At 46.2% G+C, this 14129-nt stretch overlaps 1 protein-coding gene across 1 annotated transcript in view; it reads left to right on the forward strand.

Annotated features, from left to right (window-relative positions):
- Nucleotides 1-375: 375 nt before the first annotated feature.
- Nucleotides 376-14129, forward strand: part of RNF216 (ring finger protein 216) — a gene marked incomplete at its 5' end in the record, with an annotated part of 59914 nt that continues 46160 nt past the window's right edge. Inside the window, 11 exons of the mRNA XM_010131530.1 lie at nt 376-540; nt 1533-2471; nt 4075-4151; nt 7809-7911; nt 8742-8906; nt 9894-10008; nt 10290-10429; nt 11341-11391; nt 12343-12480; nt 13472-13620; nt 14081-14125. Of these exons, the coding sequence (XP_010129832.1) occupies nt 376-540; nt 1533-2471; nt 4075-4151; nt 7809-7911; nt 8742-8906; nt 9894-10008; nt 10290-10429; nt 11341-11391; nt 12343-12480; nt 13472-13620; nt 14081-14125 (2087 nt within the window). The remainder of the gene's footprint in view (nt 541-1532; nt 2472-4074; nt 4152-7808; nt 7912-8741; nt 8907-9893; nt 10009-10289; nt 10430-11340; nt 11392-12342; nt 12481-13471; nt 13621-14080; nt 14126-14129) is intronic.

Raw genomic sequence — 14129 nt, forward strand, 5'->3', positions numbered from 1 at the left:
CCGTGTGCAGGTGCTGCTGAGGGACAGGGGTCAGTGGGGACCTGGCGGTGCTGGGGAACGGGGGGACTCGATCTTAGAGGTCTCTTCCAGCCAAAGCGGTTCTGGTTGTGACTCATGCTGAAGTTTGGGATAGAAGAATAATCTCTGCAGAAGCATCAGAGTGACTTTTCCTGCCTGTGCTGCTGTGCTGAACTGTCCTTTCGTCAGGTGTTTCACTCCGGGGGCCGAGGGAGGTAGGACCAGCTGTAACAGTAACTTGCAGAGGAACTGGTGACTTTCGAGTCCTTCTTCCCTGTTGTGGCAGTGCAAACGTGAAGATTGCTTTTTCAGGTGTTTCTCTGCCTGCACCCTGTCATTTCAGTTATTTACCTTTAGCAAATAACTAACTCGACTGACTTTACTACAGACTGGGTGAACCGCAGGGACGAAGGTCTTATCACGATATCAGATTCCTCGGATGAAGAACTACCTTTGTTGCTGGAAACGCCCACAGAGCAGCAGCGTGAAGATGATGATGATGACGTAGTCATCTTGACAGAGGTAATTTTTCATCCTTGTGCTCGCTCTGCTTTACTCATGGCCTTTATAGCCAGCTCCTGTGCAAATACCTGATGCATTCCTTAGAGTCCTGTCCAGTGGCAGTAACGTACTCAGCACGTCTGAAATGGATGTTGAAATGATGGGGTTTTGCTGGAGTTAAGTGTTTAATAATAACTTGGGCGCAGGAGCGGAGAACCGGCCTGTTAAACCACACTGTAGCTCAAGTTCGCTTTAACAAAGCCTGTTGCTTCCATGAAGTTCTGTCTCTAAATGCAGAAAGTGCTTTGTAAGGGGACTTGATGTTACTAAGAAGGCAGGTTCTCAAAACGTGCCTTGTTTGACCTTGTCTGCTTGATATTCCTCGGTGCTCTCTGGATTCTGGTTGGGCTGCTGCTGGCATTTACATTTTCGTGGTTTTACAAAGCCAGCCCGCCTGATAAACGTCTTTCCGCTGGTGCAGTCCATCACACAGGGAAAGGCCAAAGGTGGTGGGTTTTTTTACCCTGATTATTTTAAGTGTCTGATTTCCTATCTAAGCTGTATTAAGAATATATTCTGCTTTTCTGTTAGAGTAACCAGAGGCACTGGGAAAATGGGTTGCGAAGCTGACCTTTCTGTTTCTTAGTTGAAAACAGTAGCAGAGAATATTCAGACTTTGTTGGCATGCACCAGTCTGTCTGCCAGAGGCAAGAATAAGGCCAGAGATTAATGTTTTGAGCTCTGTTTCCTGCCTGCTTAAATAAACTGGTGAAATATGCCATCAGTTAATTTCTCCTTTCCAGACTATTTTACTGGGAGGGAAGTGGGGACTGAGCTGAGCTCAGAAAATTATTCCAGTCTGAAAGTCCTGTCCATCCCCAGTTCTGCCCAGTGTTCCCTCAGCACCTGGGGACAGGCCGAGGATGGAGCTGATGAAACAGAGCTCTGTGAGTTGCCATTTGATGCCTTAGTAAGCACGTTGCTAAACAGACTTTTGATCTGGTTCCCATCAGAAATTTGATCAGATGCAAAAGACCGAGGATTCTGACATGCTGACAAGAACTCCTGCTTACTCTTGCCTGTCGTCTTTTCAGACCCCAAAGCATCAGCAGCTCCTGCGTTCCAATGTCATCAGACCTGCTGCTCAATGGCAGGGAGCAAACCCTGTGGGAGAAGGTGGATCTAAAAGTGCTGTCGAGCCCTCGAGGAGCACATATCTACAAGATGAGATCTCGACTCCGCTGTGCCAGGGGGACGGGAATAATCACATGGTGGAGAGCAGTGCTGGACCGAGCAGGGATGAGAATACAAATGTTGCCTTGCAACAGCCTGGACCATCTGAGCTTAATGGCCCCAAGTTTGAACGTACAAGTAACGAGGAGCCTGGTCCAAGTTTGCTTCCAGCAATAAAGACAAGTCCACAGTCTGTTGATAACAGAGAAATCATTTGTTTGGAGAATGCAGACCTTCCACCACAATGGGAAGAGAAGGTAGAAGCCCAGGAGTGGCAAGGAGAGGATGTGGAGCCAAAGCAAAACCTTGGAGGAACCGCTGCTGCGCCTGCCCCAGAGCAGGAGATCCAGGAGCGCAGCCAGCTGGATCACCTGTACTCTCGGCCACTGGAAGGTGAGCCGCATGCTGTAGCAAATGGTTGTGCTCCTCAGCAAGGGCAGCCTGAAGCAGACCCAGGATCTTTGAGGGCATATGGAGAGGAGGCTCCTGGGCCAGCCTTCCCTCGACCTGAACCACAGCAGGATGGGATTCCAGGTCCTGCTTCACCCCAGCCGGCGCATCCACCAGAAGAAACGGGTCAGCAGGTAGCGATAGACAATGAACAGCCAGGTCCAGCGTTCCCCACCCAGGGCTCTCATGAACTTGGCTCTAGTAATGTGCCGGAACAAGGAGCTGCTGGGCAGGACCAAGACCTCACTGCCATGCTCATCAAAGAGACAGTAAGTATTCCCAGGGCTCGTTTGCCTTCTGTGGGCATGTTATTTTCAGATGGGTTTTTCAAGGCATGTGGTGTTTCTTGTGCTCAAAGCGCAGCCCTTGTGACTTCAGCCACAAATCCTCTTCGTTTTGGCTGAGAGTCAGCTATGTGCCCGTGAGGAGCACACCATGAACTGTCTGGGAAGACTCGGGTTTGAAAGGCTAACCCCAGTGCTACAGCAGAAGTGCTGAGAGGATGCAAATCTCGAGGTCACCGTTTGCTTTGGGATGGGCTCTTGGCCAGAGAGATTTTGCAGAGCTGACTGCAGGGTCTCTAGGGCACAGTGAGGTGGAATAACATGGGTCTGTTCCCTTGAAGGCTACTGCCCTCTCAGTTCTGCTAGTCTTTGGCTGATTCCTAGCCCGGTGCTGTAGAGCTGCTTTAGGAATGGATGTAGAGCTAAATGAGGGATGCTGAACACTGACAGAGAGGTGGAGGATGGAGTAAAGAAGGGTTGGAGAGACGTGGCTGTGAGCCATGGCTGCTTTCAGCTGGTTCTCCTCAAGTAGTTTAGTCCGTGGCCACATTAAGGCCCCTGTGGTGGTCAGGGGTAGCCGTTGTCCTTGCAGTGTGGATTCCCAGGCAGTAGCGCTGAGGGATTGGTGGAGAAGCAGCATGGCGACTTGTGTGTGTTAACTCCACACAATCCTTTCTGACTCTGTGAAGCTTAGCACGAGAGGCAGTAGCTACAGGAACTGAACCACCAAGAAGGGAACTCAGCCTTTAGGACGTTCAGCAGCTTGGGCGACATGGTGTATATTTAAAAAACAAATCGAATGTTTTTTACAAACAAGCCTGTTTTACTGTGTGTGTATCTTACACCACCACTCCCCCCATACCCTACAAGTAAGACCTTGGTGATCAGTGGCTTGCTTTGAGATGGGCAAGTAGATACCCTTGAGTTGCTTGACAACCCTGACCAGTCAGAGCAGAGATCAAAGCCAAATACCATCTGGTGCAATCGACTGCACTGCCTGTACAGAAACCCCACAGGGGAGCAGCGAAGGGTGCTCTTGGCTCCGTGGCTGATGCTGGGAGAGCTTCCACAGAAGTACCCGTGAAGGTGTTGCCTGTTCTGGTCTCGTGGCTGGTGTGCTGGATGCTTTGGGTGGGTATACGTGGTGTTGGGTTTTTCCTTTCGCTTTGGAATGTTGTGTTTCAGTACACAATCTAGAACTCTTAATCTTCTGTCTGAAGGTAAATATTAGCTTTTCTTGTGGTGTAGACCATACCTTCGTGCCTCCCCTCTTTCCAGCCAGCCTGAATCACTGGTTAGGCCAGCTGCTTCTGGCCATTCCCATCACTACTCCTGCTCTTCCAAGAGAGAGCTGTCAGCAACCACCCTGGGGAGCAACAGAGAGCCAGCAGCTTGCAGGATGCAGGCTGGGTGGATATGAATGATCTCCTGAAATCCATTTTGGCCTCTGTCTCAGGACCAAATAAATAATTATCTATAAATATTGTTACCTATAATTACCTATAAATCTCTGCCTTTGGTGCTGTTGCTAGGTTGTGCTCCACAGCTCCTCTAATACCTGTGTAACCTTTAGCTTTTCCTACTGTAGGAAGCAAGGTTCCCAGATGTGAAGAAGGAATATATTGAAGAGCTAATCAGCATCCAGAACTGCTATGACTTAAATGTGTAAGTACAGAGCTAAGAGCCAGGGGGTATCACACCACAGGCTGGCTGCAGTCACGTTTCCATCTCCCCACCTGCTAACGAGGCTGTTCGAGAGCATATGCAGGCTCTGCATTAATGGTGCCAAAGAGCAGAGAAGTGTTTTTTCTTTCTAACAGAGCTTTTCTTAAATCCTCTCTAATTCTGATGATGTGCTGTAGCTCCTCTGCTTTTAAGATCATTTGCTTATTTAAATATACTATGTATATTTAACTATAATATACACTCCTATATTTATTTAACTATATTTAATAACTTTATTTAACTATAATATATACTCCTCTTAACTATTACTAGAGTTCTTAAAAACGGTGAGTGTCAGGATTAAAGTGTTGAGATAACATCTATAAAGCATAGGATGGGTTGATATTTTGAGCTGGAGAAAGTAGTTTTCTACCTCTTTGTTTCACTGGCTTTTGGCTTTTTCCAAGTAAATCTGGCCTAATTTGGACTCTCTTATTAGTGTCGTGATGTTGGCTTTATCCCCTTCACTTAATCAAGTAGCAGTGGGTACTGTTTGGGTTCTCTCGTGTTGCTTTTTGCAGATTGACTAGAACACACACATTGAAGAGCTGGTGGGATTGATTCTAGATACATGTTGGGGGACTGATTTTGGTCAAACTGAGCAGAAGCAAGAGCCAAGAAGGATATAAAAGGAGTGGAAAATCAGTGTGAGGGCTGTTGCTTTCCCAGTTGTGTTAGCAGCTCCATACCTTGGTGTTCATCATGTGGGTATCTCTGGGAGTCAGGTTAGAATCAAAAGTTTTTTAAAATGTCATTAACCTTATTGAGAAGCTGCATCATCTCCCTTCCTACCCTTTTGGGTAAAGCTTGCACAGCTGAAGAGCGAAGGATCGCGTGTGCTGGCACCAGCAGCACAGAGGGGAGCGTGGTTCAAAGTAAATCAATCGTGACGTGTCCCTGGTGCAAGGTGGCCCCTCTCTCCTCTCTGCAGCTGTCACCACTATCTCAAACATGTTGAAACTAGTTATTATGTGATACAAGAATGAAGAATAGGTGTTGGCTGCCAGACTATTCACTCTGTCTTGTATGAATCCAATGCCTTTTCCAGTTAACTAGGGCACTAATTAAGCAGTATTTGTGTGAGGCTTAGAATTAGTTATTGGACCATAAATAAGTTAACTGGCAAGGCACTAAGAATGATCCCATCCATTGAACATAGATTTCCTATTTTGTTCCTTTTGCTTGTGTTGTGAAGTCATGTCACCACAGTAGAGCTTCTTGAGTAGAAAGTCATCAGACTGTACCTTCTTTCTTGTCTTTGCCAAGTGTTTTCCCTGCCATGTTGGTGTGGTCGGCATGAGAGAAGCTTTGAGATGCCTGCATCCCATACCTGCTGCACCTTGGCAGGGATGGTTGTGTTGGGAGTGTGGAAGATGGGTAGGGCCCTTCCTCAGTGCCATCAGGCTGTTGAAGTCAGGCATCTGGCTGCAGGACCTGCTCACAGATTGGGCGAGAAAGCTCGTTATTGTGTCCTGCGGGGACTTAGTGAAGCCTGATAGAATTAAATCCCAAGATTCTATTTGTCTTAATGTCTTCCTTCCCTTTTTGCTCCCGAAACCTCTTCTCTCCTATTGTGTGTCCCAGACCCAGTGAGATGAAAAGGTGCTTACGGGCTTCCCCGTAGGCCATCTACAGTGTACGCTCAGTGGTGCGTTACCCACTTACTGGATGATAAAGATTTTCCTCTCCATATTTTTATTCCTTTAACCAAACTATCTTTTGAGTTGTCACCGCCTCTTTTGTGTGAGAACAAATGGGTCAAAGCACTGGTCAGCCTTGCTGGCAGGGTCCCTTTGATCTCCGTGGTGTGTCAAGCTGAATTAGGCTTGAAATATAATAAATAAGGGTGGCTGGGTTTGGGCAGGGATGAGGCTTTTAACTGGCTCTGTGTCCTGTGGCACAGATATTAATGAACAGCGCTGCGAGTGTGCGTGTGTTGGGACCCACTTAACTAATTGTCAGACACTGAGGAGTAACATCTCTGAAAACCCCGAGTGTGCAGGACAGGTTAAACGTCTTCGGACCGTGAGTTTGAGCTGCTGTGGCTTGAGTCACTTGAAGTTCCTGTTCTGTTGGATTAAAACAGTTGTTTTTTTTTTTATAATGGGGATGGAGGGGGGAAGGCTGGAAGCTAGTAAATGCTACATGCCAGGATATTCTGTTGTTTCTCAAAATGATGGGTCTTAAACCTTTCAGCCATGTGAAAGGTAAGAGGCGGGAGCTCCCCTTAGCAGGGTATCATCTATTCAGCTTTTGTGGGCAGAAGCATTCACACTCCGTCCAAAGCTCCTGGCTCAGTATGTCAATACCTGATTAAACAAAGAGCAATGCCGCTGCTTTGAATGTGAAAGTGAGGCTGAAGGAATCATGCCTTGATAGTGGGTTAATGCTTCAAGCCAGTTCAGATTTCTTAATTAGGGACTGATTTCTGACATCAGCAATGTAAATTAGCTGCAATTATGTCTTTGCTGCAACCCAGCACCTTCTCTTTCAGAAAGTTTTACAGATGTTAATTGCTTGTCCAGCTCCTTTCAGGGGGAGTTTGTGCTGCGGCTGGGGAAACTGAGGAACGCTTCTGTGACTTGACCCAGCTAGTGCAGCTGGTTAGTGGTGGTTGAGAATAAGCCGTGAAAGTCTGATTTGGACAGAGCCTGCAGCAAGCTTCCCTTTCGAAAGGGTTCTGAAGCGTCTGTGGATCTCTGGCCACGGGGTATTCTGAAACTACTTGCTAGAGGCTTTTCTAAGCTGAAATACTCAATTAAGAGAGTTATGATTGTTTGGGACAGGACAAAATGATGCACGCCGCATTTACCAGCCAGTATGCAATATTTTCAGCATTTTAGTGATTATTTTCTAAGGGCTGTTATCACTAGACCAGCTTCTAGTGAAGGTGGACAATGCTGGTGTGATCTCAAGATTTATTACAATGAAACCTGTACTCAGAGTACATTTTGTATGTCAACGCAGTTTAAACCCATTTGTGTCTCTGCTCTAATACGAAAGTAGATCAAGACTGGAGGCTTCAGTTCAAGGTGGAGTCTGTAATCTTTTGCTGAGAAAGACATCAGCCTTTTGGGGGACGTTTCTATGCTGCTTTTTCCACAGATGCATTTGTGTTAGCTGCAGTAGGTGACAGCCAACTTTAATACTAGTATTGTGACTGCTCTTGTATGGTCTTCATAATTCCAGAGTAGCAGAAGGTTAGTGCACCCTAACTCTTAGTGGTGCAGGATTTGACACGTGCTCAAGGGAGGCACCACTGTAGGTGTTTTCACCCGTGGGTGCAAGTGGGGCAGTGAGCCTGATTCTTCCCCTCTGGCATGGAGAGGTGTAGGCTGGTTAGTAGCTTACTCATACAAGTTTCACGTGTGTGAATGTGATTGAAGGACAAATCTACTTGCTCATACAGCTGATCATTCTTTACTTAATTCTCTGTTATTTCCATGTGGTTTGCTCTAGTCTAGGACCTCCCTTGGTTCTTCCAGGGCAGGCTGTGGCTTGCCTGCCGAGCCTCATAATTACAGGATATAAAAACTGCACAAGTGAGGAATGAACTCGAGCTCCCAAACCCTGAAGTAACTATATTTATCTTTTCAGACTTTGTAACTTTCTTCTGGAAAATCCAGATTACCCAAAGAAGGAAGGCAGAGTCGTTTTAAATCCCAGCAGCAGCCTGCTTGCCAGCCAAGATGAAACAAAGGCAAGTGAGAGCATCCTCCTCTTCAGCGTGCCTCTCGGCCATCCTGTTCAACCCGAGTGGCCTTGGGATGTCTGGTTCTGTTGGTGCCCCTTTGTAGGGTGCTGGTTGAGGCCTCTGGGTGCATTTAAGATGGTGTTAAATAGCAATAATTAATCACTCGCAAGATGACTTGCAAGACTTTTCTTTTTTGCTGTTGCATAGCTGCACTGTGTCAGTCTCTTGCCTTCAGCAAGACCCTTTGCCTTGCCCGTCAGCTCCCCCTGAAGTGTTTGTTTTGAGAACTGATACAAGAATTCATGGTCATTCCATCACATGAAGACACTTGACCCTGAGGTCTCTCTTGTATGGCCTTTAGGCATTGCCTTGAAGCCTCCAAACTGCAAATCTCCCTACAGCCTCTTAATTTTTTGGTTTTTTGGTTTTTTTCAAGTCCGTTTGACAAAATATTCTTGCTGAGCCACTTTGAGTATGTTGAAATAGCTGCGTGTGGCCTGAGAGAAAGAAATGTTGAATATTCTTGAGACTATTGCTTGACCTTGTACCAGTAAAGTTTTTCACCCTTTATAGTAACCTAAATTTATCCTGTCCTTGCTGCCTCGTGGGTCCTGCTAGGAGCAGAGCTGCAGCTCAGGGAGGGTTAACCACAGAAGCATGTGGACCAGTAGGCTTCACAGCAGTGCTGCGCTCTGAGCTGAAGGTTATGGCTCTGAGCCATGCCACTTGCATTTCGAGTGGTCTTGCAGAAGGTCCTGATCATGGAAAGCATGGTTTGGGCTGTTCTCAAGCGTATTTCTAGCAGCCTTTTTATATCTTCCTCATTTTCTCCTTAGGTGCCTAAAGTGGACTACTTCGACTTCTCCAAACTTGCCCCGCTTGACCAGCGGTGCTTTATCCAGGCAGCCGACCTCCTCATGGCAGACTTCAAAATGCTCAGCAGCCAGGACATTAAGTGGGCACTACACGAACTCAAGGGACACTATGCAATCACACGAAAGGTTCTCCAGTTCAAGTCTGTTTTCTTTCCTAGGGTCACCTCCCACCTCTGTGGAGAGCAGTGCGATGTCTCTTGCCTTACTGAACCGTCTGCTAGCGTGTGCTTATGAGCTTTTAAGAACCTTCCTTTTCTTTTAAGAAGGATTAATCCATTTAGTAAAGACTTGCAAAATTTATTGGCCGGATGGGAGGCGGCAGGAAGTTTTTACTTTTCTCTAATAGGAGAGCAGGGGAAGCGCTGGCTGGTCGATGGTGGGTGATACATTAAACTGGGAACTCCTGTACCTCACCGCTGAAGTGCGGTATAATTGCCTATAAAGCCCAGACATTTAGCTAAATCTTAAAATATTTAACTGCTGCTATTAGTTAACTGACTGCATGTAATTGAAAAGAAGCCCACGTCACTGTCCTGTTTCTTCTTATGACTTGTGGAATGAGTCCTATATTCATTGTGAAAGAGTTTCACTGTAACAGAGCTGCAAAACACTTGTTTAAAGTATCAACAAACTGAATGTTCATGTGGCTTCGAGCTTTTAACTCGGATCTACTCCTTTGATACACTCCTCTTGCTTGAGCTTCTTTCTCTACTATTCCAGGACTTAACTAAAACAAAACCTCCGTGTCTCTTCACTTCCTTGACTGAGCACTGAGTAGTTGAGCTTCATTTGTTTTTAAATTAAACAAATCCAACAACAAAAAAGCCAAAGCAACTTTGTTGCAGCAGGGTGGACCGCAGCTGTAGCAGAGTTAATAACTGAGGTGTTGTGAAGTATCGTTCAGCTGTTTTATTTTTATGGATTGATTGCTTTAGGAGTAACCTAAAGCAACACAGTGAGAAAGGAAAGAAGTTTACTTGTTCTAGATGGGGTGTTGGGCTTTCCCGTTCTGGATCAGTCTTGTACACGTTTGTGCTGTGCTTCAATTTGAAGTAGGTGCTTCTGCTTTCTTCCAGGAACTGGCAGGATTTAAGTGTCTATGTTGTTTTCTAGGCCTTTTCAGATGCTATCAAAAAATGGCAGGAGCTGTCTCCCGAAACCAGTGGGAAACGAAAAAGGAGGAAAGAAATGAATCAGTATTCATACATAGACTTCAAATTTGAGCAAGGTAAATTCCAAGCTGTAGGTATTGTGCTCTCTGCATCGTTCCTGTAAACAGAGCTGGTGTGCAGCAGAAGGTACTGTTCTTAAAAGGGATGTGGTCCCAAACCAGGCAGTTTCTGTCTCTGTCTGGGGTCTGTTTTGGAGATGCTCTTCGTTAGTACTCAGCTTGGTGCGGGGCTGTTTGAGATGCTGAAGTCACACAGCTGGTGGTGTGTGGGGGAAGGAGGAGTTAAGCTTTGTTCTGGCTGCTCCATCTCATTTCTGGTGCCTTTAATTCTGCTTTAGGGGATGTGAAAATTGAGAAACGTATGTTCTTCCTGGAGAATAAAAGACGGCACTGGAGGTCCTATGACAAGCTCTCTCTTCTCCCACCGGTGCTACTGGAGCAGGAATTCTATGAGCAGAAAGTTAAAGAGATGGCAGAGGTGAGTGGTAGTAGCTGCTTTGATCTCGTGGTGACCCCAAACATGGAAATCTGCCTCTTTAGAGAAATTCAAACACTGAACAAAATGTTGAATAACTGACTTCCTTTGCTCCTTTACTACTCGTTATCAAGTAGCTTTCTTCCCAAGTAACTCATTTTTGAAGGAAAAAAGCCAAGCACAGTTTCATATGTACTTAAATATGGAGCTGCTACTTTTCCAAACACTGTTGTGGGCTTTTTTCCTACAAAGTAGTGAAAGCTTTACTAATTAATTCTTTCCTCTAATTGTTAGCAGGCCTCTCTGCTGCTTTAGTGTTTGTAATTGCAGCTCAGTGTTGGTGGTGAATAATGACCAGGCCCAAGGCAGTCTGTCCACTCACTCTGCCTTCCCCCAGTTGGCAGTACTGTGTCTCCAGAACATCTTGTCCTGTGCCGAGGACCATGTGTTTCAAAGAGGAACCCTCCAATGCCCTGGTGTGTTGCCTTCCCCTTGTGGTCTGAGGGAAGACTGAATACACAGCTCTGCTCCTACAGTCCTTTTTAAAGGAGCTTCTTAAAGATCCTTGTCCCTTAGGCAGATGAATAGTGTCTCCTTTTAAACACAAAGCAAATGTTCCTTGGGGCCTTCTCTGGAGGAGCCCATTGGGTGAGATCATCTCTGCCCATGGAAACCTGAGCCAGCAGCCCTCCGTAATACAGAATTCAGTTCTTTGTTCTTGCTGCCTTTGCTTCTCCCATCTGTTTTAGCTGAATCATAAATAGCTTAATGGATTGGAAGGATGGGCTGAGTGATGTTGTGAACAGACAGAGAGCCTTTTATGGTGGTTTCTAAGTCTCGAGATAATGTAGGGAGGGTAGAGGCTGGAAAATTGCTTTATTCTGTAAATACAGATGCACTTGTGTCTCTTACAGCACGCAGACTTTCTCCTTGCTCTGCAGATGAACGAGGAGCAGTATCAGAAGGTCAGTCCATATCAGAATGTGGTCTGTTGAGTTCAGCTTGTTCCTAGATAGTTTTGCACTTACTACTTCACAGACTGCTTTGGCTTCTGCAGTGGAGCTTTTCTGAAGCTGTGTTTGCACTGCGCTGGTTTTGCTGAGCTGGCAAAGCCTGCGTAGTGTGTTGGCTGGCTTTTAGAGAAGGTAGACCAGAGCTGAGTCCAGCAAGACAGTGTCGATGCCTGTCGTGATGCGCAGTAAGCAGGTCAGTCAGCTGCTGCTTGTATTTTTACTGGCCAGAACAAACATTGCAATGGAACGGTACCAGGTTTGCTCTTGCTACCCCCATTATGGCTGTTTAAAACAGATTTGCTGCTGTTGGAGCTGTGCCGGTGACAAGGCCTTCCTTTAAAAACCTGAAAATCAGGTCTTTCTTTTTAAACAAAGAGGGAGAGAGATCAGTTCAGCAGCTCTTTGTTCTCAATACCCATTCCTCTTCAAACTTTGGAGAAGATGTTGGACCTTTGAAGTGGTGGGCACACTTTCTAACAGCGGCAAGCTTCTGCCCCCTGCAGTGAAGAGGCCAAGACAAGGTCTCTCCAGGCAGATGGGTAAATGCACCCTTAGAGGACAACAGATCTGAAGCTTGGCTTCTCCCTCATGAATGCTGTGTACCCTTTGCTGCTTCCCACATCCACGACGCTTCTCTGCCTGTGAGCTAAGAATTAATAAACACCATATCTTCTGTACCTTTTTGGAACCTGTCAAGCAGGACCTATAGGTAGCAAGTGACTGAAAACTGAGTTTCTGGTTGTGCTTAGTGAGTTTTGAGCAATGGAACGGTGTGTATCTGTTGCTCTTTTTTAGAATTAATGCTGGCATTGATTATGGCTTGCAGTTGTGTGTGTCTGCCTGTTGCTATAGCTATTGATGTGACGATGATGATGGTGCTAATACCTCTCTTTCTGGCTGCAGGACGGTCAGATGATAGAGTGTCGCTGCTGTTATGGGGAGTTTGCGTTTGAAGAGCTAACTCAGTGTGCAGATGGCCACTTGTTCTGCAAGGAGTGCCTGATTAAATACGCTCAGGAGGCAGTCTTTGGCTCTGGGAAGGTAAGAATTTCCTAACTGGGAAATTTTGCTGACTGGAAATTTCCCCAGGGGAGAATGGGCAAACTGATTTTAGGAGCTCATGTTGCTGTTTGCCTGGTGGTGTTGCTTAAATCAGATGTAACCGCACTTCCCAGGAAAAATTTGAATGGAATTGTGGCTTGTAATCCAAACCTAACAAGTTGGTCTCACAGTTTAGTGAAGCCAACAATCTCCCAGTGGATCTTTGTTGATGAGGATTCCAGTGTTGCTAACCTCCCTCCTTTGTGCTCTACGCTTAGCAGCTTGGACTATTAGGAAAACTTTCTACAGCATTCACAGTAACAACACTGGTCTGGTTTTTATTTTCTACTTAAACCAGTGCTGTCTGCACAGAGAACACACTCTTATCTGTGACTTGGGCAGTCACCTCCTAGCTAAGAGTGTTTGTCCTTCACAATATCTCTGTGATCCCAACTTAATTTGGAGGTTGTTTCCCCTATCATACTAGTAACCTTAGCTGGCAATTATCCTGGTACTGAGCTGAGCCATAAACAAGTCACTAATCTGCTTTGAGGTTCTTTTCTCACCTGCTTTTGCCTTGATATGTGATCATTTCGTGGGATGCTTTTGTGCTCTGGGATCTGTATGTCATGTGAACGGGTAAGCTGGCAGCTGTATTTTATATGACTGTATGGATAAGAACGCAACGTGGCATTTGTGAGCTGGGACCATTCACTAATAACGGGCCACTCTGTGGTGACTGGGCTTGGAGTGAGCGTACTGTGATCCCAGCTATCAACAGCATCTTCGTGTCCAGCATTTGAGGCCTGATCTGTGTAGCTAGTCTTGTTCTTTTCATGGCAAACCCGCCCTCTGGCAACCATCTGGTGACCTGAGCTCTATTCTCTCTAAGCAAGGCTCTCCGCTGGTTTATTTGGGAATGGGCTAGGTACTGAGTTCTTGCTTTTTGTTAGTATCCTACTGACCCCAAGCTCTCTCCTTCCAACCCTAGTCAGAGCTCAGCTGCATGGAAGGCAGTTGCACGTGTTCATTCCCCACCAGCGAGCTGGAGAAAGTGCTTCCAGAGAACATCCTCTGTAAGTACTACGAACGGAAAGCTGAGGAGGAGGTGGCTGCTGCCTGTGCAGATGAGCTTGTCAGGTGAGTGTCCAGCAGAGGATGCAGACTGCACTTACTGTTGTAGAAAATTGTTCCCTCAATCCCTAAATGTGTGCTGACTATGAGATAGGGAGCTTTCAAAGAGCTGTATTATAAATTCAGGCTTCTGCCTTCCCAGGTCTGCTTTTATTCAGGTTGGTCTGCCTTTGACTAGGAGCAGATTAAAATGCAGAAGACTCATCTCCCCCAAGACTTGCTTGCCAGCTCTGTGCTGATCCTCTAAATTACATGGTCAAAAGCAGTGCTGAGCACATAATATTTTGACTGCAAACAGGGAAGCGATCGAAGAAATATGAGCAAAAAAGGCAGTAGTCGGCACATCCCGGCAGCAAGCGTTTGCTCGGCAGCCTTATTAACTACCGCGTAGCTGTCTGGCTAAATCCGCTTTCAGCAGAGATATGTTTGGCACTCTGCATTAATGGCATCTTCTTTTGGGCTGCAGGTGTCCGTTCTGTAACTTCCCAGCTCTACTGGACAACGATGTGAAGCGG

Source organism: Buceros rhinoceros, unplaced genomic scaffold (assembly GCF_000710305.1).
Source record: "Buceros rhinoceros silvestris isolate BGI_N320 unplaced genomic scaffold, ASM71030v1 scaffold3590, whole genome shotgun sequence".
In the NCBI taxonomy this organism is placed as follows: domain Eukaryota; kingdom Metazoa; phylum Chordata; class Aves; order Bucerotiformes; family Bucerotidae; genus Buceros; species Buceros rhinoceros.